Genomic DNA, 25,785 nt, shown 5'->3' with positions numbered 1-25,785 from the left:
CAGATTCTATTTTACAGCAAACTTTTAAAAAAATGTTACACCGGGAGATTATATATAATTATTCCTGTACAGCTACTAATATCAGAGGTATGTTTATGTATCTAAGAGTTCACTTTTCCACATGTAGCATTAACACCAAAGCTCCACATGCTGGACGAACCCATAGAAGCTCACGCTGTTGCTAAATTTACCACTAGAGGGCGACCAGAAGGTCGTAAGTACGATCGTGAAGGAAAGACACTCTAACTCCAACTCTAACTTGTGAGATTTAATTTGAGAGCTCGGAAATATACAAAAAATAAACATCAACGGTCAAATAAATAAAGTCTAGTGATAGTAAATACCTTAAATTCTTTACTGTATAATTGTCATTTGTTTAAAATGGCTACAGCTGACAATATTTAGTAATATAAGTTAACCTCACTCAAATCCAACACTTGCCCCGTACCCTAGGTATCACCCATATCCAACTGCAGTGCAAGGACACAGCAACGACTGTATGTGTTGCATGATGACACATCGTAATGGCATTTTTCGATTGTTTACATAGTACAATTGTTTCCTGATTGGCTGTTTTGGTGTTGGAATGAACTTTTACATTGTAAACATTCTCTGAGTGCCAATCTACGTGAATTGGGTCAGCCTTTACTGTGTCTTTGGCACTGCAGTTGACCAAACTTGTACTTATTGAGATATAAATTTTTGACCAAAATTCACATTTTACACCTACTTTGCATATTACTGTGTGAGATCATTATTTGCTTAATATTTCTTCATCCATACCCCTCGGATACGTCCAAATTAAATTTCAGCCAAATCTGCTGAGTAGTTTCGGAATTAAAGATTTTTGACCAAAAAGTCACACTAATTTTGCATATTACTGATGGAATCATCTTGTCATGAACAAATCTAAATTTTTGACCAAAAAGTCACGCTAATTTTGCATATTACTGATGGAATCATCTTGTCATGAACAAATCTAAATTTTTGACCAAAAAAGTCACACTAATTTTGCATATTACTGATTGAATGATCTTGTCATGAACAAATATAAATTAAGTCACCTCTAAGAATGTTCCCATCATATTTCAGACCAAGCTGCCCAGTGGGTTTTGGAGTTGAAGTTTTTTTTTACCAGAAATCACATTTTTTTACCCAAAAGGGACATCTCGGTTGCAATCATTTTCATTTGAACAATTTCCCAACTAGATATCAGAAGTAACATCACTACCAAATATGAAAGCAATCGGCCCAGCATTTTTTTACTTTAACTTGTTTACACACACACACACACACACACACACACACACACACAAACACACACACAAACACACACACACACACACACACACATACACTTTGTCATGCCTATAGCACTACTGAATCTTATCAGTTCAATAAAAATTACATGAGCACCAAGAATAATTTTTATGTATAGTTCTTTTCTTCAACATTACTTGTAAACATGATATCAAAGGCCATTAACAATATACCTATCGCATTTAGTACTATGTGAAGGTGGTTGTCTTATGAAAACATGTGAATACCTACCTTATCATATCAAGAAGTTATCATCAAACATATTCTATGTCACATTGGAATAGGTGTACGCGTCACGTAATAGATACATAAAAGATTACCTCATCTAAACTCAACTTACTTCGTTATCTCTTTCTGCACCAGCATCCAGCAACAATTTAAAGATATCCAAATGTTGATTCTTAGCAGCATAATGTAGACTTGTTTTGTTCTCCTATAATTAAAAGAAAAAATTCATATTACTCTTTCTGTAATAAAAATGGATCATATCAATAATTACAATAATTATTGTAATTTTATCTTGTAAACAAATAAAATATTTTATTTCAACATATTGTTATTGTTATGTTGATTGATATTTTAAAATGTTCACACAGAAAACACTTTATCTAAAACAAGATGAAATTTATAACAATTACACTACATAGGTACTATAGAAGTGTTTATTTTGGTTAATATGTACTATGTTAAAATGTACATCCACACAAACAGACAGACAGACAGACATACATACAGACAGACAGACAGACAGACATACAGACAGACAGACAGACAGACAGACAGACAGACAGACAGACAGACAGACAGACAGACAGACAGACAGACAGACAGACAGACAGACACTTTGTCATGCCTCTAGCACAACTGAACCTTATCAGTTCTAAAAATGATAAAATCAAGAAACTGATATATTTTATAAAGAGTTGTAATTTCGGGGTGTTTCACAGTCACTGATTTTCATCTGATTGTTATCATTTGCCCATAAGAGCACTGCAATACCGTTGTGTGGGCATAATATCCCACTCACTCATTTCATAGTTTTAGTGTCTTATTTAACAACAAAAACATAAAAATATTTGATCTCAAATAAAACACACTAGTATTTATTAGAATACATATAGTGATTTAGACTACATTTAACAGTGGGACAATGGATCTTACTAAGACAGGCCCAAGCGATACCCAACGGGAGACAGAATAACTGAACATCAGACCTACATTATCTACCAGAACAGACAAGGAAACCATTCAGCCAGAGGTTAATTTAAAGTTGCCAATGCAGGATAAAGCACTGGACGAACTCCTTGCATCACTAGGTAACAACGCCCAGAAAGACGAACTGGTAGACAGCAGTTATGAAACCTCTAGTGCAAGTAATGTGAAAGGTGAGAAAAAGCTACTACTAATACAAGACTTTATATCATCAAAAAAGGGATCATTTGATGTCTGTTATGAAACAGAAGTCCTAAATGATGGCCAAACTAAACTTGTGGTGCGTTCGTCTACACAACAACCAAAGCCAGATCAGGTTACACTCCCCCAATGGATTTCTGCAAACGTCCTTATACTGAGAACGCTTATCAAACATGGTCTATCGCAGGATGTTATCTTAAAGCTACCTCGAGCATACAATTAATATTGGTGACTATGCCTAATCATACATCACCAAATCTGTTATCATGTTTTAGGACTAAAAATATAGGAAGAACCAGGCTTTGGCAACCTTGCCATAGAGAACGGTTGACCTCCACCTGTCACTCTATGACCACCTCTCCCACAAAAAACTAAACCTACGATAAAATCACGCTCTTTCGACCCTACTGGCAAGGAAATGTGTTTTGATTTCCAAAACACAATTGGCTGTCACAGGAAAGGACACAACACAATCACAGTCTAAATTGGAATAAAGTTGTTAAACTGAAACTGCGACAACCACTCACTTTCCTATGAATTCAAATCAACTCAGTTACACGAACCTTATCTCTAAATCAAAACAAATTAAACGACTTTTGTAACACAGTATTTCTGGTAAACCAAACTTACTACAGGACCTGTACAACACCAACTACAAAGCCTGGTTACAGAAGTACCTACATATAAAAGACTAGCATATGCAGAGACAACAAAGTGCACTTACAGTTCATAATGAACAGCTTACCTGTGTTTTTATTTGTACTTTGGTATCCAGCCAGTGCCATGCAGTCAACTTAATGTGTGCCATTATGCAGTGTTCCTACCTTAAAGCAAACTGGTACACCAGGATACTTTAATATTATCAGATTACTACACACCGAGGCTGGTTTACCCAACCCACTGGAAGACAACTGGCTCCTTGATATTGTGAAACGCGGCATCTCACGTGGTAATGGATCACCACCAAAACAAAAACTCCCTATAACACCCACAATTTTATTAGACATTCATACACAGTTGGATTTAATCATTTCGTTCAATGCAACCTTCTAGTCAGTCTGCCTAGTAGCCTTCTTCACATTCACAAGAAAGTCTACACTGTTACAACAAATGGCCTAACTACCAGCAGATGATAAATATCTCCACAGGTCGGACATCTCGTTATATACAGACTATGCTATCTTAAGCATAAGACATACCAAGATGATTCAGTACAGACAACGTGTATTACAATTGTCATTACATGCTATTCCTAATTCTTTTCTTTGTCCAATTGCATCCATTAAACACATACTCCATCTCTGCCCTTCAATCAAAACAACCAGCCATTTGTTCTCATATGGTTACTCAAAATAGTGATGTCAAAACCCTCAGTTAACACTAACCCACACAAATTTCACTAAATCATTAAAAGTGGAACTAATTAGTTGTGGATACAAGTCATCACAGTACTCAGGTCATTCTTTCCGTAGAAGTGGAGCCACTTTTACATTTAGGGATACCATCAATTTTTATCAAACATCAAGGTGACTGGCGATCCAATGCCTTTGAACTTTATACAATTGCTAACAATGATACTAAGCTTAAGGTCACAAAATCCTTTGCATTGGCGTTATCTTAATTATGACGTGGACAAGTAAAACTGCAATTTGTACATAGTGTTGGTTCACTGTGTCAATGTAGGGGATTTTCAGAATTGACCACATTTGCTGTTTGTCATATATAAATAAAAATTGACCCTTGACCCTTGACACCAATACTTGGCTGGTGCTATTTATTATTGTATTGTTAGTTGTTTGATAGTCATTTAAGTGTAATTATGATGAAAATATCCTAGCCATGCCCTTCCATATCAACTAATAGGCCAAACATGTGCTCACTTAATAACAAATATTAATGCTTTGACGTTGAATATTGCAAATTCTATTGTTTATATATGTAGATATGAGGAGCTCAAAATTGGATTCATTTCAACCATAAAGTCTATGTAACACAAAAAATAAACTTGTCTTAACCGGCTTTGGGTCTAACCAAGGTTTCACCAGATAATCCGACATCATATTTAACCATTGTCAAACATGTTCATCCATGATCCCCAAAAAATTCAGCTGTGCCTTATACACCACGGTGGACCATGATTGACTGTGGTTTTGCATCATGGAATTTTGACAGTGAATGACATGGTGCCAATTACCAAGCATGGTCAACCATGGTTACTACCACAGTCAGAACACGGTCAACCATGGTAATTGACCATAGTGAACCAAGTTCTGACCATTGTTAACCATGTTGCAGAAAGCAGGGAATTAATTTGATAGACTTACCCAAGATTCATTTGTATCATTCACACCATAACCATTCTCCAAGCAGGATTTAACCTTCTCTATATTTCCACTCCCAGCAGCAATGAGAAGCTAATATAAAACAAACATATGCAATGATTAGACTAATTTACACCATTTTTACATATTATGTCCAAATGAAATCAAAACCTTACTTCCTGTAACCACAGTATTAATAATATCTTAATATTTCCTTTTAGATGACAGTGAATATGTATGTCAATAACTTACAGTAAATATTAATACATAAGGTAATTACCTATTATGTCAAAAAATTACAGTAAATATGAATACATAAGGTAATTACCTATTATGTCAATAACTTACAGTAAATATTAATACCTAAGGTAATTACCTATTTTGTCAATAACTTACAGTAAATATGAATACATAAGGTAATTACCTATTATGTTAATAACTTACAGTAAATATTAATACATAAGGTAATTACCTATTATGTTAATAACTTACAGTAAATATTAATACATAAGGTAATTACCTATTATGTCAATAACTTACAGTAAATATTAATACCTAAGGTAATTACCTATTATGTCTATAACTTACAGTAAATATTAATACCTAAGGTGATTACCTATTATGTCTATAACTTACAGTAAATATTAATACATAAGGTAATTACCTATTATGTCAATAACTTACAGTAAATATTAATACCTAAGGTAATTACCTATTATGTTAATAACTTACAGTAAATATGAATACATAAGGTAATTACCTATTATGTCAATAACTTACAGTAAATATTAATACCTAAGGTAATTACCTATTATGTCAATAACTTACAGTAAATATTAATACCTAAGGTAATTACCTATTATGTCAATAACTTACAGTAAATATTAATACATAAGGTAATTACCTATTATGTCAATAACTTACAGTAAATATTACCGGAGTTTTCCGAAAACAAGCCCATCTGAAAAGTTGCCCATGGGCGATCATTTGGCGGGTGGGCGTCTAATGGGTTTTTCAGATTCACTACGGCAAGAATTTTGCCTTGTTATATTGGTAACGTTAGTTTTTATTTAGTTCGAATGTTCCATTGAAAAAACATAAACTTAGAGTGCCAATAAAAATGGCTGTTTTTTTTACACGAGGAGAATGTGATCGTGAAGGTAGGTACATACACCTTTGTGCTGAGATCGATCAACAAGTCGGCAGATGACTCATGGAGACCCGCAGACGTCACTGTCAATGCGACACACTGGGTCTAAAAATAGGTCAGGGTAATTTGCATGGTGAGTGTGCACACAAAGTGAATTACATTGAGTGAGAGTTGAAGTAATGTGTAATGTTATGACATTGTATAAATGAGTTCATGGAGATTTAACGATCGGTACAAGGCTAATGTCAAGTTTATCCAGGGTGAACAAATCATTTTGTGAACTGGTGGTCCCCGGACCAGTGATGAAAAAAATGCAGTGGTCCTGCTAAAAAAATTAGTGGTCCCAAGTCCCGCTAATGTGAAACATTGAATCTTGCCTATTAATCTGTATATTCAGATGTACACTATTTTTAGTTGTACAATATCTACTTTATAATAATAAATATAAAGTTGACATGCTTGGTTTCAGTCAATTGACAATTCTATTCTATTTATAATGGTTATTTTTGAGGCATCGACGCAACAATACAATCAATGCTGATAGAATGATAGCAAATAAAATGTTTCATTTGATATATTTGAATTATTATAAAATGAAATTATTATTCTTGTCTTCCTAATTGTTGTGTCCCTAAATTGGTATGTCCCCATTAGTAATGATATAACCACATGGCTGTTGAGTGTTGACTGCCAAATAATCGCCCTGAGCTTCTATTTAGTTCCTCTGTTGTTGTTCCGAATTTGCTGATTTTCCGTTTAGTGGCCCAGGGCTAGTTTTCGGAAAACTCCGGTAATACCTAAGGCGATTACCTATTATGTCATATTGTATGAGGTGAGATTAGTGCCAAAACACTTGTCTTAACATTATTTTAAGTTTACATTTTCATTTTATTCTCCCATTTTGTCTCCATTTTTATCTCATTGTTTTTACATTTTTATTTCAACCTCTCATTTTGTTTGCATTTTTATCTCATTTTGTTTGCATTTTTATTTCAACCTCTTATTTTGTTTGCATTTTTATCTCATTGTGGCACTGTTCACATTTTTATTCCAACATCTCATTGTGTTTGCATTTTTATTTCAACCTCTCATTTTGTTTGCATTTTTATCTCATTGTTTTTACATTTTTATTTCAACCTCTTATTTTGTCTCCATTTTTATCTCATTGTTTTTACATTTTTATTTCAACTTCTCATTTTGTTTGCATTTTTATCTCATTTTGTTTGCATTTTTATTTCAACTTCTCATTTTGATTGCATTTTTATCTCATTGTGTTTGCATTTTTATTTCAACCTCTCATTTTGTTTGCATTTTTATCTCATTGTGTTTGCATTTTTATTTCAACCTCACATTTTGTTTGCATTTTTATCTCATTTTGTTCACATTTTTAATCCAACATAATAAAATAAAAATAAAAATGTGAACACAATTAGATAAAAATGCAAACAAAATGGGAGATTTAAATAAAAATGCAAACAATGAGATGAAAATGCAAACAAACTGAGAGGTTGAAATAAAAATGCAAACAAAATGGGAGATTTAAATAAAAATGCAAACACAATTAGATAAAAATGCAAACAAAATGAGAGGTTGAAATAAAAATGTGAACACAATTAGATATAAATGGAGACAAAATGGGAGAATAAAATGAAAATGTAAACTAAAAAAAATACCGCCAATGGCGTTGTACCACAACTGTACAGTTTCTAATAGGTTATCCATATGCTAGTCCATGCTAACAATAAGTGGTCATTTGTTGAATAACTATCCAGTTGCCTATCCAACCATGTTGCTATCTTTATGATATATGCTATCATTTGGCTGTTGCTATGGGCGTGGTCATGTTGTTAGATATATTTGCATACATTTTTGTATCTTTTTGTTCACTTGTGTATGAATTCCTGATATTATCTTTGCAATATTCGTGATTATTTGGCTGTTGCTATGGGCGTGGTCTTGTTGCTAGGCATATTTACATACATTTTTTGAATGTTTATTCATATGTCTTTCTATTCCTGTTATCTTTGCAATATAGGTGATTATTTGACTGTTGCTATGGGCGTGGTCTTGTTGCTAGGCACATTTGCATACATTTTTTGGATGTTTGTTCATATGTCTTTCTATTCATGTTGTTATCTTTGCAATATAGGTGATTATTTAGCTGTTGCTATGGGCGTGGTCTTGTTGCTAGGCACATTTGCATACATTTTTTGGATGTTTGTTCATATGTCTTTCTATTCCTGTTGTTATCTTTGCAATATAGGTGATTATTTGACTGTTGCTATGGGCGTGGTCATGTTGCCAGGCAAATTTACATACATTTTTTGAATGTTTATTCAATTGTCTATTAATTCCTGTTGTTATCTTTGTGAAATACACGACCGTTTAGCTGTTGCTATGGGCGTGGTCATGGTTGCTAGGGTATTTGCAAACATTTTTTGAATGTTTACTCATTTGCCTACCAGATGATGTTGTTATTTGACCAAAATATACTGCCATTTGGTTGTTGCTAAGGGTGTGGTCATGGTCGCTAGGGCCAATTTTGTCAAAATGGTTTGAAGAAAATCTGCATAATTACACTTTCAGAAACATCTCACCAAGTTTCAGACTCATTGACCAAGTACTTTTTGAAATATAAGTTTTTGACCAAAAATGAACATTTTTACACCTAATTTGCATATCACTCATGGAATCATTGTATGTTTAATATTTCTTCGTCCATACATCCCTAGATACATTCCCATTAAATTTCAGCCCAATCTGCTCAGTACTTTTGGAATTATAGATTTTTAACCTAAAAGACACATTTTTAGCCCCAATTTGCATATCACTGATGGAATCATCATGTCATGAACAAATCTTACTTTACATCCCCTTAAGAATGTTCCCACCAAATTTCGCACCAATCTGCCCAGTAGTTTCTGAGTTTAAGTTTTTTGACCAAAAACCACATTTTTTGACCAAAATCACACACCTGTGATGCGATCATTTTGATTTGAACAATTTCCCAACTAGACACCCAAGGTAATGGACCCACCAAATATAATGGTAATCGGTTCAGCGGTTTTTGACTTTAAGTTGTTTACACACACACATCCACACACACACACACACACACACACACACACACACACACACACACACACACACACACACACAGACAGACAGACAGACAGACAGACAGACAGACAGATGCCGGGCGATCCCTATAGCACTACTGAACCTCAGTTCAGTTGTGCTAATAATGTTAAGACAAGTGTTTTGGCATTAATCTCACCTCATAGTAGTGTCCATGGTAGTTTAGTACCTACATTTGGGTTTCTTTGTATAGTTCAGTGGTACATTGCAAATTCTATATCAATTATTTGATTGTTAATGGGATCACTGTATTACATGAGCACAAGACACAGTGTGATCTCAAGGAAGCCATCACAGGTGAAATACATTAAAGTGAAATGTTAGATGTCAGACTGACAAAGGAATCTTTGTCTTTGCGTTAACACTGTTACTGTATTAAAATGAGCCATTTTGGGTCTATGTTGTGAATGTATTTCAGTAGTTAATTTGTATATTCCTTTTATAGTGGAAATAAGTGGAATTAACAAACTATAGTAAAAACCTAAATTAGATTTCGTCAAAGCTTTACAATGCCGTCGATTGATATTTGAAAAATGTTGTGCCAATGGCGTTGTACCACAACTGTACAGATTTTTAAAATGTTTTGCACATGGATACAGTATAGGTATTGATTTTTACCCCTAATTTGAATGTCACTGATGGGATCATCATGTCGTGAACACTTCTTAATTTAAACACCCTTAAGAATGTTCCCATCAAATTTCACACCGATCTGCCCAGTAGTTTTTGTTTTTTGACAAAAAATAACATTTTTTATCCAAATCATACACCGGTGGTAAGATCATTCTCATCTGAACAATTTCCCAACTATACACCCAAGTAAATACACCCAGTGGATTTTGACTTTAAGTTGTTCACACACATCCACACACATCCACACAGACAGACAGACAGACAGACAGACAGACAGACAGACAGACAGACAGACACTTGGTGATGCCTATAGCACTACTGAACCTTATCAGTTCAGTTGTGCTAAAAAAACATACATTCTCATAGCTTTTGACTTTAAGTTGTTCACACACACATCAACACACACACACATACACACACATTCCTTGATGCCTATAGCACTACTAAACCTAGTTCAGTTGTGCTAAAAAAAACATACATCATCAGCTTACCCCCCCCCCCTCCCACCCACACCAACATTTGAAATCATACAGAGATCACTTCCATCATGCAGTCTCCAGCATTATGAATTCTACTTGTATCCAGCCCTATTTGAGTGGATACCACATAAACTGTATCCATATCCTGTATTGGAACACAGTATCCAGTAGTGTATTCCACGTTGAATTCTGGTGGAAACTGCACTGGAATTATTTAGGCTAGCTTCTATAACTGTATTCTGATGTTCCATCTCTATTGGAATACACTGCCTTTATTGTACATGGATTCTGGTAGTCTCCATTATGTATTGTGAAGAATTCTACTGGATACTACCAGTATCCGTAATAGTATAAACCTCAATACACTATGTATGTATACTGGGCCAATTCACAAAGTGTAAGAATGAACAAATTTGAGACCTTGACCTTTGACCTTGAGGGTCAAGCATTAAATCAAGCCAATTTGTCTATCACAGACACATTGTATTTTCTGAGGGTTGTGTCTTCAACGAAGACTAAAAGATAGTTTGCATTGGATAATATGGGGGTAGACAAAGTGATATGAGCTCCAAAAATAATGTTTGTGTATAGTTCTTTTCTTCAAGATTACTTGTAAACAAGAAATTGGCAATATGTAAATACCTAAATGTGTATATGATAGGCAGGACTTGTCTTGACTTTGATAATTGACCCTGAAGGTGATTGCGATAAATGAATTGTCTTTTTAATTAAGATAGTCCTAACATTAACAATACCATTGTGATACTATCATAGGCCATTAACAATACCATTGTGATACTATCATAGGCCATTAACAATACCATTGTGATACTATCATAGGCCATTAACAATACCATTGTGATACTATCATAGGCCATTAACAATACCATTGTGATACTATCATAGGCCATTAACAATATACTCATCGGATTTAGCGCTATGGCAAGGTGGTCATCCTATGAAAACATGTGAGTATTTACCTTATCAAATAAAAAAGTTATAGTCAAACACATTAAATGATAACACATTGGAATGGTTGACATGTACACATCATATAATCGATAAATAAGATATTAGCTAATCAAAACTCAACCTACTTCTCCAACTGCATCTATTTTGGCACCAGCTTCCAGCAACAATTTACAGATATCAAAATGTCCACTGTTAGCGGCATAATGTAGACTTGTCCTCTTGTCCTGTAATTAAATAATACAAAACATATTACTCTTTCTGTTATAATAATGTATCAAATCAATAATTACGATTGTAATCTTATTGTGTAAACAAATAATACATGTTTTGAATGTTTATTCACTTGTATATTAATCCCTCTTGTTATCAGTGTGAAATACACCACAGTTTGGCTGTTGCTATGGGCGTGATCATTGTTGCTAGGGATATTTGCATATATTTTGAATGTTTATTCAATTGCCTATTAATCCCTGTTATCATTACAACATCAGTGATCATTTGGCTGTTGCCATGGGCGGGGTCTTGTTGCTAGGCATATTTGCATACATTTTTCGACTGTTGGTTCACTTGTCTACGAATTCCTTTTATCTAAGTGAAAAACACCACCGTTTAGGTTAAACACAGTATCCAGTATTGTATCCAGCCCTATTTGAGTGGATACCACATAAACTGTATCCATATCATGTATTGGAACACAGTATCCAGTATTGTATCCAGCCCTATTTGAGTGGATACCACACAAACTGTATCCATATCCTGTACTGGAACACAGTATCCAGTAGTGTATTCCACGTTGAATTCTGGTGGAAACTGCACTGGAATTATTTAGGCTAGCTTCTATAACTGTATTCTGATGTTCCATCTCTATTAGAATACACTGCCTTTATTGTACATGGATTCTGGTAGTCTCCATTATGTATTGTGAAGAATTCTACTGGATACTCCCAGTATCCGTAATAGTATAAACCTCAATACACTATGTATGTATACTGGGCCAATTCACAAAGTGTAAGAATGAACAAATTTGAGACCTTGACCTTTGACCTTGAGGGTCAAGCATTAAATCAAGCCAATTTGTCTATCACAGACACATTGTAGTTTCTGAGGGTTGTGTCTTCAACGAAGACTAAAAGATAGTTTGCATTGGATAATATGGGGGTAGACACTTGAATGGGCTCTTTATTAGTTTTGAGTTATGCAGAAAATAGTGATTTTTAATTATCAATATTGTTGCCACTCAGTAAAAGTGATATGAGCTCCAAAAATAATGTTTGTGTATAGTTCTTTTCTTCAAGATTACTTGTAAACAAGAAATTGGCAATATGTAAATACCTAAATGTGTATATGATAGCAGGACTTGTCTTGACTTTGATAATTGACCCTGAAGGTGATTGCAATAAATGAATTGTCTTTTTAATTAAGATAGTCCTAACATTAACAATATCATTGTGATACTATCATAGGCCATTAACAATACCATTGTGATACTATCATAGGCCATTAACAATACCATTGTGATACTATCATAGGCCATTAACAATACCATTGTGATACTATCATAGGCCATTAACAATACCATTGTGATACTATCATAGGCCATTAACAATACCATTGTGATACTATCATAGGCCATTAACAATACCATTGTGATACTATCATAGGCCATTAACAATATACTCATCGGATTTAGCGCTATGGCAAGGTGGTCATCCTATGAAAACATGTGAGTATTTACCTTATCAAATAAAAAAGTTATAGTCAAACACATTAAATGATAACACATTGGAATGGTTGACATGTACACATCATATAATCGATAAATAAGATATTAGCTAATCAAAACTCAACCTACTTCTCCAACTGCATCTATTTTGGCACCAGCTTCCAGCAACAATTTACAGATATCAAAATGTCCACTGATAGCGGCATAATGTAGACTTGTCCTCTTGTCCTGTAATTAAATAATACAAAACATATTACTCTTTCTGCTATAATAATGTATCATATCAATAATTACGATTGTAATCTTATTGTGTAAACAAATAATACATTTTTTGAATGTTTATTCACTTGTCTATTAATCCCTCTTGTTATCAGTGTGAAATACACCACTTTTTGGCTGTTGCTATGGGCGTGGTCATGGTTGCTAGGGATATTTGCATATATGTTTGAATGTTTATTCAATTGCCTATTAATCCCTGTTATCATTACAACATCAATGATCATTTAGCTGTTGCCATGGGCGGGGTCTTGTTGCTAGGCATATTTGCATACATTTTTCAACCGTTTGGCTGTTTCTAAGGGCGTGATCATGGTTGCTAGGGATATTTGGATACTGTCTATTAACTTCTATGCATCATAGCATGTATTTATTATTTTAGTTTAGTTTAGTTTAGTTTAGTTTAGTTCAGTTCAGTTCAGTAAAAAAACAATATCGACAGTTTGTGTACGACTGAGACGTGAGATAAATCCATTCCTACTTGGTATACATTGCATAGCTCACCGTTTGGCCCTATGTACAAGTCAGGCCGCCGAGAAAGTGCCGTATCTGAGGAAATACCAACAAAGTCTCACTGATATATACTATCACTTTTCAAGATTAGCCGTACGCACTGAAACAGTGAAATAAATACAAGTTATCCTCAACGATCCCTGTCTGAAATACCTGTCTGAAATACATAGAAGTTCATGAAGTACGGTGGTTCTCCTTCTACTCTGCCCTTGAAACTATATATCGCACGTATGGATCGCTCGTTACGTATTTCGAAGCACAAGCTGAGAAATTAACTACCGCAAAAGGTTTGGCAAAGACTATGCGTATCAGTATGAATTCATTGCTACAACACACCTACTCATGGATGTAATTTCTGTCCTTACTCACCTCAGTATAGTATTTCAAGCATCAGACATTGATATAGCGATCGTTCAAGCCTCACTACAAATTACGACTACGCAGTTAGAAGGATTAGTTACAGATAACGGAAAATTTCTCTCTGATCTTGAGAAAATGAAGGAAACTGACAAGTATGTCGTTTGTGGTCATGACATTAAAACAACACCTAATGTGGTAAAATACTTCGCTAACTTTAGGCGTGACTTTATTCAGAACATCCTAGAAAACCTAAGGCTGCTTTCACAAAAACTTGTTAGGGGGGGGGGGATTTTTTGTAAAACCCTAATTTTTTTTTCAAGTACCCCCCTGCCATATTCCGAAATTTTTCAAGCCCCCCCCCCCACCTACCAAAGCACCAAATATTTCAAGTACCCCCTACCCGAATAAAAAAAATTTTGGAATACTCTTCCTGTGCGTTAACATTCCATACCAAGTACAAAACTGTACATAATACACTTAATCCCAACTTTGTCCATTTTATATATTATCAATTTGTATACTGTGTATATATATATACACAAACACCAGTTAAAACAAAATGATGTTATGTTAACCAGTGCATTGCCGTTCCAAAAAACATATACTTGTAAATAAATTACACTTTGAATAACTCTTGTAAGATGATGATGATGATGATGATGATGATGATGATGATGATGATGATGATGATGAAGAAGAAGAAGAAAAAGGAGAAGATGGAGAACCCTTTCAAACATAAATCAAGTAGATCAAGTGGAATATCAGTCTTTCCTTTGTAATGTTTTAGAAGAGGAGGAAGAAGATGACGATTTGGATGATGATGATTTGAATGATGTTGATGATGATTTACGACTGACAATGCCTAGTGCAATATTGACATGAAAAGATAATTTATTTGTTAATTTTTTAAATGAGTATGTTTGTGTATTATTATTATTATTATTATTATGTGCTGCTTCAGATATGTTTTTAACAGAGATATGTTTTAAGCATTCCAAAAATATTCCACAGTTTGTGCAAACACTACTTTATGAAAATGTTTATTGAGACTATATTGGAGTATTTGCTCATATTGTTTCAGTTCACTACCTCATTCCTGCCATATATCTTTAGGGTAACTTTATATTGAGAGTTATGTCAATGTTTAATTTATCTTTATATTTACAAGTAATAGTATATTCATGCAAAGTTGAAAAGTATGTGCAAAAAACTTATTTTACTTTTTCTCTGTTAACTCAGCTTGTGAGATATTGTCTTCTGTTTCAAATGTAGCAGATGTTGCCAATATGCTAATTTTAGGAAATATTTAGAATGTGTTATTAAAAGTTTATGTTGAAAATTATAGTCATATCTATAGGATGAAAAAATACCTTGCACAGTCGTTTTTGATACTTGTCAAGTATGTTTTAGTGCAGGTGCATCTTTTACATTTTGATGGCAGGCTGAGATGAACATTTTCCAACTCTTTTTTTTTTTTTAACTTCCAAGATCTGCAAATGTAAAATGTTGTCTGTCATATTTGTCTGTCATTTAATACTAGTAAGAATTTACATGGAAAAGTTACATATCATTGTGATAACCACAAACCAAAACAGAGTCATGTCACAAAGAATATTTTCAGTACAGTGTAAAGGTAATTTCACACATTAAATGAACCAAATTTCAGTAGATAGTAGTGTACATGAAAGACACTGATATTTTCAGACAAAAAACAATCTGTACCACTCAATTCACCCATTTCAATTTATCATTACATTAACAGTTTCTTAAAAGAAAATTTAAAATTTGACTGTTTTTGTTTTTCATTTTACTAATTTGTGAGCAACTGTTGTTTGTAGCTGCTGCTGCTGCTGTTGTTGTTGTTGTTGTTGTTGTTGAAAAGGGAAGACCAACATTTTAAAAGCTTATTTTCCCATGTCTGAAAAGTCATGATGTCAATTTATTTTCAGGTACCCCCCCCCCCCCTACAACCCATAACATTTTTTTCAGGTACCCCCCCCCCCCACACACACACACACTATCCATATATTTTCAAGTCCCCCCCCCCCCGAACAAGTTTTTGTGAAAGCAGCCTAAGTGAGAGATTTCCTCAACAATCAACCGAGTTAATAAATGCATTCGCTGTTCTAGCCATGCGGCCGCTATCATTTTTGTCCAAAGATGAACTTACTGAATATGGAAACCAAGAAATCGGAGTATTAGTAAACCACTTCTGGGAAACTAAAACACGCGGCAATGATACAGTTGTAGATCGCACAGTGGATCCAGCGTGTGTAATGCGTGAATGGGCAACCGCCAAAGAACTTGTGTTGTCAAAGTTATACCCACGCGATAAGATGGCTACATTGTGGAAACTGATGTATATTTATCATAGAGACCAGTTTCCGAACTTGGTAAAGCTTGCTAAAATAACTCTTATATTGCCTATCCAAACAGCAGATTGTGAACGCGGGTTTTCCATTCAGAATAAGATCAAAACAAACATTCAAAATAGACTTGAACCTGATAGACTGGAAGTCTTATCACTGATCTCAGCTGAGGGACCACTGATTGACATGTTCCCATTCAAGGAGGCTCTTAAAGAATGGAAAACAGCAAAACAAAGACACATAGAGAAAAAAATAGTGACTTTTTGTGTAGGGTCTATGCTTTACTGTGGATAATTCACAAAGATAATCAGTCAGCAATTGTTTTAACAATTAAACAGACATCACGTTGGAGAGAGATATGTTTATCAAAAGTCAGTGATACAATTATCAAAGTAACCATCATGAGTTCATGAACTCATCAAGTCTTGAACAGTACATTGACAATGATTGACAGTAACAATGAACAACAGTTAGTCAGCTGTAGTTATAGAAAATATGACTCCACTCTAATCAGTTTTCACATTTGTATGTAAACACTGAAATAAGATTGGTGCAGGATTAAACTTACCTGTAATTGTGTTATATATGAGTGTTTTATTGAGTTTGTTATAGACTAGTACATTTGGTGTAATGATAAATTTTGTGATGTCCCACACAAACAAAAATAAGATGACCCAGAAAAATGAAAGTCTCGAGACACAATGTTCCACTCTGAGAAAAAGCTGGCTGCAACACTGCTGCTACTAGAAAAAAAAATGTCTTGGCAGGGAAATGATGCACAAGTTCGAGTGTACTGTTCAACCTGCCAGTACCTCTCCAACCAGGACACTTGTCAGATCATGACAAACATTTTCAAACACATGTCAGGGACCAGTAAGTTCCGTTGGCCTGTGGTACATATATATATTTTTCTTGTCTCTGTTTCTTTCATAAATTTTTTAAATATTACTTCAGGTAAGGGTTCAAACATAAAATTATACACATACATGTATCACCTAGCTACCACACTAGTTACAGAACATGCCATGTAAATGTTTGGCTGTTTCACAATCAGTGCTTCACTTATCTTGCATTTTGGGGCAAAAGTGAACTTGAAGGTAATGGTAATCTTCATACTATTGGATAGTTTATAAAAGAATATATAAAAGAACTTAATCTAAATTGTTCTAGTCTCTTCAGTATGAATTAGTTAGTAGGGATGAATATACTTCTTATTTCGGACACTACATGTATCGACACTACAAAGTAATCAAATTCAAGTTTCTATTGTACACGAGGTATTACATCCTAAAGTACTCTAATATACCAGTGATTTTACTATACATGCAATATCAATGCCCCTATACCAATGTTACAGGCCCACTTTTATAACATGGAAAACTTATTGAAAAAGTTCAAAGCTTGGCAATATTACCTCAGAGGCTATGAATAACCTAAAAATTGCCTAAATAGAATCAAATAACTCCAGATCTGCCAGGGGTGAAACCCCTTGGACTATCTCACCCCAGAGGCTACTCATTTGTTAACCCAACAATAATATTCACCAAAATTGGTAAAAAAACCTTCAAAAGCCTCTAGGGGAGACCCCCTAGGACCCCCATAAGGGGTACACATGTCCCAGTCTCAAATCAAAGTTCTTTCCTCCACTTCTTACTGTCAAGATGCTATGGAACTTTATTTCAAAAACGTTTCAACCATATGTGGTTGCTTTTTACATGTTAGAACCTGTAAAGCTTGCAAATTATTGTCTGAAAGTGTCTGTGAATAGCCAGAAAATTGGCTTTAAGAGTAAAAATATACCAGGGCTTCTAGAGGGAGACCAGCTAGAACCCCCTCCCCCCATAAGAGGTAGACATGTCCCAGTCTCAAATTAAAGTTCTTTCCTCCACCGCTTACTGTTTAAGATGCTATGAAAACTTTATTTTAAAAATGTTTCAACCTTATGTAGTTGCTTTTCACATGTTAGAACTGTCTTGTAAAGCTTGTAAATTATTGTCTGACAGTGTCTGTGACCCCCTAGAAGCCCCCCCCCCCCCAGCCCATACACATACACTCACACAAGAGGTGGACATATCCCAGTCTCAAAGCTCTTCCCTTTACAGCTTACTGGCAAGATGCTATCAAACTATTCATGGGGGTCAGTGACTTTTTGTCCGCCCAATGGAAAAAAACACTGACCACCCCCAACTCCCCAGGCTGGAGAAACTGACCAGTCTGTCTGAATGCTTGAGCTCACCAATCAAGTTTCCGAATTGCATTTTCTGTGTGTCACCATACCATGGCATAAAAACTATCAATGATGTTTATATTTAATTGAAAATCAAACATGTATTGAAATATGTAGTTTTCTAAATATAATCTATGTGATAGACCAGCATCTTTTTACTCTCTTTATAACCCTGTGCGAAAACCAAACAGAAAATTGTGGCAACAAAAGTAGGTGTTCAACATAGGCATCAAAAAAAAATTCGGATATCTCAAAGAAGGAAAGAAAAATAAAAGATGCCAGTATAGGCGAAGGAGAAAAAAAATAATTCACAGGCAAGCAGGTGGAAAAAAAATAATGACTCCACCAATCTTCCAAGCCCCCCCCCCCCCAGGATATCAAATGGTCTACCCCTTAGTAAAGATTTTTTAAACTTGAGATTAACTAATTTGACGGTACTTGATTGATTACGAAGATTGCAGTCAGGATCCTACATTTGACTCAAGCTCAGTGTATATTAAAGCTCAGTGTATATTTCATTCCTGATACTTACCAACAAAAGTTTGTAACATCAAAACAGAATCTTTATCTAATGAAACACTTACAATACATTTAAAGAAATAATTTCGAATGAGTCATGGTTGTATTTCAAAGCTTTTTTTGAAATTGTTTCATGGTTAATCCTGATATTTTGTTAATCCTGATATTTTGTTAAACCTGTGATTTATGCATTGGTTTAGCCTGTGTTTTATTATCTATATACATTATTTCATATAAAACAAAACTAATCTATGAGATCTATCCTGAAAATTAGGATAATATATAATATCTGGCAATTATTTTAAAATCCAATATTCGTATAAAACTTAAACTTATTAATTATCTGATTTGATTTTAGACTCAAAGAGAGTAACAATATTTTAACAAGTCATTGAGAATGACATAGTCCCCGCTATGATTGGGTTTTAAGGAATTATCACTACTCTGATCACGCAACAACACTTGTGAACCTAAATCAAACAGACTTAGATATGTTGTGTCTGCTTGTTGGGCATGGAACATGCCTACAAAAGTAAAGGATTGGTCGGGTATGGGGGATCATATCACCATGAAAATGGATATGCACATGTATGTCATAGAACACTGTCCTAATACCAACTTTGAATGTGATCTGTTCAAGCATGTCTGAGTTATGGCTTTGGACATAGAAAAATCGCAAACAAAATTGCTGCTAGGCGGCCATATTGGATCGTATTACAACAACAATGAATATGCACATGTATGTCATAGAACACTGTCCTAATACCAACTTTGAATGAGATCTGTTCAAGCATGTCCGAGTTATGGCTTTGGACATGGAAAATTCACAAACAAAATGGCTGCCAGGCAGCCATATTGGATCGTATCACGACAAAAATGGATATATATGCACATGTATGTCATAGAACACTGTCCTAATACCAACTTTGAATGAGATCTGTTCAAGCATGTCCGAGTTATGGCTTTGGACATGGAAAATTCACAAACAAAATGGCTGCCAGGCAGCCATATTGGATCGTATCACAATGAAAATGGATATGCACATGTATGTCATAGAACACTGTCCTAATACCAACTTTGAATGAGATCTGTTCAAGCATGTCTGAGTTATGGCTTTGGACATGAAAATTATTCACAAACATAATGGCTGCTAGGCGGCCATATTGGATCGTATCATGACAACAATGAATATGCACATATATGCCATAGAACACTGTCCTAATACCAACTTTGAATGAGATCTGTTCAAACATGTCTGAGTTATGGCTTTAGACAGGGAAAATTTGCAAACAAAATGGCTGCTAGGCGGCCATATTGGATCATATCATAAAACAAATTGACGTGCATATGTATGCCATAGTATGTTGCCCCTGTACCAAGTTTTAAAAAAATTGGTCCAGGCATCTCCAAGAAACGGCTGCGGACAGACGCACGGACAGACGGACGCACGGACAGACGGAACCCATTCCATAAGTTCCCGCCCCGGACTTCGTATGGCGGGGACTAATTACAGCATCTTTATCTGATTTTGTGATTTTTAACAGTAAATTTTGGAAAGGATTCTTGATGGATTGCTTTTAACTATGTACTGTAAGTTAATCTTTTTTTCTTTTTTTTCTTTCTAAATGCCCAGCCCACATGCACTCATCTCAGCCAGGCGTCATATCACAGGGAGCCCAGGAATGTTGTTATAAACAAACAAACAAATAAACAAACAAATAAATAAATAAATAAATAAATAAATAAATAATAAACAGAAAAAACTAAATAAATATACATGGGATTCTAAAGTAATGGATAACTATCAATAAACATATATGTATGTATATACCGGTCTCTGAATGAGAGAATATAGGATATGTTTCTATATATACCATCTATATGTTGTTAGTATAAATAGGATATATAGAAACAAATAGTCTATTATTTCAATAGTATACAGACATGTATATACATATAGACATGTTTACAGACAGTTATCGACGAGTTTAAAATGATCTTTCATTTAACCATGCATATTAATTTATTTTTTCTTTATTTATTTACTTGTTTGTTTGTTTGTTTGTTCGTTAGATTGCAACACAGTTCCTGTGCTCCCTGTGCACAAACATTAAGTTGTGGGTTCTTGCCTGTGTCATTAATAATTTCAGTACTAAACTGATAATTTACTAAAACCCCAATTTGTTCTTGTTTTATAACATACACATATATTTAATTTTGTTCCTCACATTTTTGCTCTGTCATTTTTTAATAAGACTGTTGATATTACATTGCACTAGGCCTTGATATCATTGAGTTGAGCCCAAAATGTTGACCAATGCTTGAATTTCATGGTATTTACTAGCCTATACTTTAGTTTACTATTAAGTTAAATGGAAATACTCAACTGACATTTTCCTATGCCATTAAAACAGATTCACATTTATTGAGCAGATTGGGTTGAAATTTGATGGTAACATTCCTAGTACATGATTATCTCATTAGTGATATGCAAATTACAGGTGTAGCCAATGAAGCTGTTCATGCAAATAGCTGTTTATAAACGATTCTTCAATGTGCAGGCAATTTCCAAGCTTGGCCAGAGGGAGGGGAAAAATGGCCCAGTATTTCAGCGGGCAACATATATTTCAGCTGTAAGATATGGGGAAAGGGGAAGACAGTGGACAAATTTACTATTTTTTTTACAATATTCACAAGAGGCAAATTAATTGTGTAATATAATAATTTATGTTTGACCACGTATGTCATCGAAACTGGTGAGGCAGTGCATTGAGATTGCAGCACAATCTAATATGTCAACTGACAACTGTCATTACGTATATATTACATGTAGAAGGAGATACTATTTGCTATGAGTATATCAAACAGCATCCTGAGTAAATTTAACATTGGGGCTTCAATGAATAGTGGACAGATGCCATATGTCTTTTAGAGGGCAGCGGAGAGAAAGGAAACCTTGGTGAAAATTGTGGGGAGCGGGCAGTGGGCAGGGACATCTGTTGGGAGGACAGGTTGTGTAATATCGTAGTGGGGAGGGCTGATACGTTTAGCTTTCACTTTCCTCTCCAATCTTGAATCAAACGTAAAAAGTGTTTATTAGCTATGTTTTAACTTTCTGAAATAATTTCAGAACAAGTCATTGAGAATGACATAGTCCTCACTATGATTGTGTTTTAAGGAACTGGCACTTTATGTTGTCATTTTCTTGATATCACTACTCTGATCATGCAACAACACTTGTGAACCTAAATCAAACAGACTTAGATATGTCGTGTCTGCTCGTTGGACATGGAACATGCCAACTCATGTTGTGTCTCCTCGTTGGACATGGGACATGCCTACTCTTCAAGATGACCTGATGGAATAAACCATTCAACAATAAAGGATGGGTCTGGTATGGGGGGGGGGGGGGGGCTGTTCAAGCATGTCTGAGTTATGGCTTTGGACATGGAAAATTTGCAAATAAAATGGCTGCCAGGCAGCCATATTGGTTCGTATCACAACGAAAATGGATATGCACATGTATGTCATAGAACACTGTCCTAATACTAACTTTGAATGAGATCTGTTAGAGCCTGTCTGAGTTATGGCTTTGGACATGGAAAATTTGCAAATAAAATGGCTGCTAGGTGGCCATATTGGATCGTATCACGACAACAATGTATATGCACATGTATGTCATAGAACACTGTCCTAATGCCCACTTTGAATGAGATCTGTTCAAGCATGTCTGAGTTATGGCTTTAGGCATGGAAAATTCGCAAATAAAATGGCTGCCAGGCAGCCATATTGGATCGTATCATGATGAAAATGGATAAGCACATGTATGTCATAGAACACTGTGCTAATACCAACTTTGAATGAGATCTGTTCAAGCATGTCTGAGTTATGGCTTTGGGCATGGAAAATTCGCAAACAAAATGGCTGCTAAGCAGCCATATTGGATCATGACACGATGAATATGGATATGCACATGTATGTCATAAAACACTGTCCTAATACCAACTTTGAATGAGAACTGTCCAAGCATGTCTGAGTTATGGCTTTGGACATGGAAAATTTGCAAATAAAATGGCTGCCAGGCAGCCATATTGGATGGTATCACAACGAAAATGGATATGCACATGTATGTCATAGAACACTGTCCTAATACTAACTTTGAATGAGATCTGTTAGAGCCTGTCTGAGTTATGGCTTTGGACATGGAAAATTTGCAAATAAAATGGCTGCTAGGTGGCCATATTGGATCGTATCACGACAACAATGTATATGCACATGTATGTCATAGTACACTGTCCTAATACCCACTTTGAATGAGATCTGTTCAAGCATGTCTGAGTTATGGCTTTAGACATGGAAAATTCGCAAATAAAATGGCTGCCAGGCAGCCATATTGGATCGTATCATGATGAAAATGGATAAGCACATGTATGTCATAGAACACTGTGCTAATACCAACTTTGAATGAGATCTGTTCAAGCATGTCTGAGTTATGGCTTTGGACATGGAAAATTCGCAAACAAAATGGCTGCTAAGCAGCCATATTGGATCATGACACGATGAATATGGATATGCACATGTATGTCATAAAACACTGTCCTAATACCAACTTTGAATGAGAACTGTCCAAGCATGTCTGAGTTATGGCTTTGGACATGGAAAATTCACAAACATAATGGCTGCTAGGCAGCCATATTGGATCGTATCATGACAACAATGAATATGCACATGTATTTCATAGAACACTGTCCTAATACTAACTTTGAATGAGATCTGTTAAAGTATGTCTGAGTTATGGCTTTAGACAGGGAAAATTTGCAAACAAAATGACTGCTAGGCGGCCATATTGGATCATATCATAAAACAAATTGACGTGCATATGTATGCCATAGAATGTTGCCCTTGTATCAAGTTTGAAAAAAATCAATCCATAGGTCCCCGTCCTGAACTTCGTCCGGCGGGGACTAAAAATGACTCATTTGCTGCACCTGAAATTACGTCTAAAAACGAGTTTTTTGTCTAAAATCTATCATTCTAAAATACCTAGCAGATTGGGCAGGAATTTCATAGGGCTGCCTCTGGAGAGGTGTAGATGAAGCTGCATTCACAACATGCTGATCCCATTAGTGATATGCAAATTAGGTCTAACCATTTTTATAAAGTGCCAATGACGTTGTACATAGCATAACTGTTGATGATACAGTTTAATTTTCTGTAATGATTAACGTGGTCTTCTTGCTAGACATACATTCTTTGAAGATTTATTCCCATGCCTTCCCATCCATGGTGTTAATGTTATACCTGCTATATGCACCATCATTTAAATGTTACTATGGGCACTATCTTGTTTCTCGGCATACAATTTCGCAATGCTCATTTACCTTCCCATCACCAGTGTTATTTTGGCATTATATGTCATTGTTTACCCATTCCTATGGGCGTGGTCTTGTTGCTAAGGGCATTTACATATTCTACAATAATGTATATTCACTTGCCTACTCATCCTTGTTATAATTGTCAAGGAACCTATCATTTGACTGTTGCTTAGGGTGTGGTCATGGTTGCTAGGGCCAATGACATATTAAGTATGATACATTCACAATTTGCAGATTAACAGTAACACTTTCAGAATCATAACCAAATTTCATCTCTAGTAGTTTGAGAGGTAAAGTTCAATACCAAAATCACTGCATCATCTACAAGACAGACATACAAACAGACAGACAGACAGACAGACAGACAGACAGGCATTTTACATTGAACCAAAGTGTAGTTCAGTGTTCAAGTTAGGTAGGCACGGTTTCCAAGCAACATCAAGGAGAGATTAATTCTAGTACCATTCACACACAATTGTTACATTGTGTTAAGTAACCCATACAAAATTTTAATAGTTTAATTGGATCAATAAAACAATAATCTATGTATACTCTTTTTGCCTGACTGGCATTTCAACTAAAAAAACAAGTTTTTTTAGCCCTAATTTCCACATTTCTAAAGAGATCATCATGATTGTAATTAATATCACCTGATCTGTACATCCCCAGAAATATCCTATTTCAGCGAAATCAACCGAAGTACTTTTGGAATTATAGACTTTTGACTAACCTTAATTTGCATATCACTGATGGGATCATCATGTCATGAACAAATCTAAATTTACACCCACTACATAACGTTCCCACCAAATTTCAGGCCAAGCTGCCCAGTAGTTTTGGAGTTTAAGTCTTTGGACTAAAAATCACATTTCTTCACTTAAAATGCACATCTCTGATGCAATCATTTTCATTTGAACAATTTTCCATCTAGACACAACAAGTAATGTCCCCGCCAAATACCAAACAAATCAGTCTGGCGGTTTTTTACTTTAAATCA

The 25,785-nt window shown here is 35.0% G+C and overlaps 1 protein-coding gene across 3 annotated transcripts in view; it reads right to left on the bottom strand.

Annotated features, from left to right (window-relative positions):
* LOC144449941 (uncharacterized) overlaps positions 1 to 25,785 on the bottom strand; it is a 413,245-nt gene that overhangs the window by 206,474 nt on the left and 180,986 nt on the right. For 2 of the 3 annotated variants that reach the window (XM_078140494.1, XM_078140495.1), the window contains exons 4-7: positions 13,279 to 13,377; positions 11,552 to 11,650; positions 5,058 to 5,147; positions 1,661 to 1,753 (exon numbers count right to left, since the gene is read on the bottom strand). In XM_078140494.1, the coding sequence (XP_077996620.1) occupies positions 1,661 to 1,753; positions 5,058 to 5,147; positions 11,552 to 11,650; positions 13,279 to 13,377 (381 nt within the window). The remainder of the gene's footprint in view (positions 1 to 1,660; positions 1,754 to 5,057; positions 5,148 to 11,551; positions 11,651 to 13,278; positions 13,378 to 25,785) is intronic. The other variant, XM_078140496.1, reaches the window with a different exon arrangement.

The sequence above is a fragment of the Glandiceps talaboti genome, chromosome 19 (genome assembly GCF_964340395.1).
Source record: "Glandiceps talaboti chromosome 19, keGlaTala1.1, whole genome shotgun sequence".
Classification (NCBI taxonomy): Eukaryota; Metazoa; Hemichordata; class Enteropneusta; family Spengelidae; genus Glandiceps; species Glandiceps talaboti.
The sequence above is the reverse complement of the archived record's forward strand: the minus strand, read 5'-3'. Positions and strand labels throughout refer to the sequence as shown.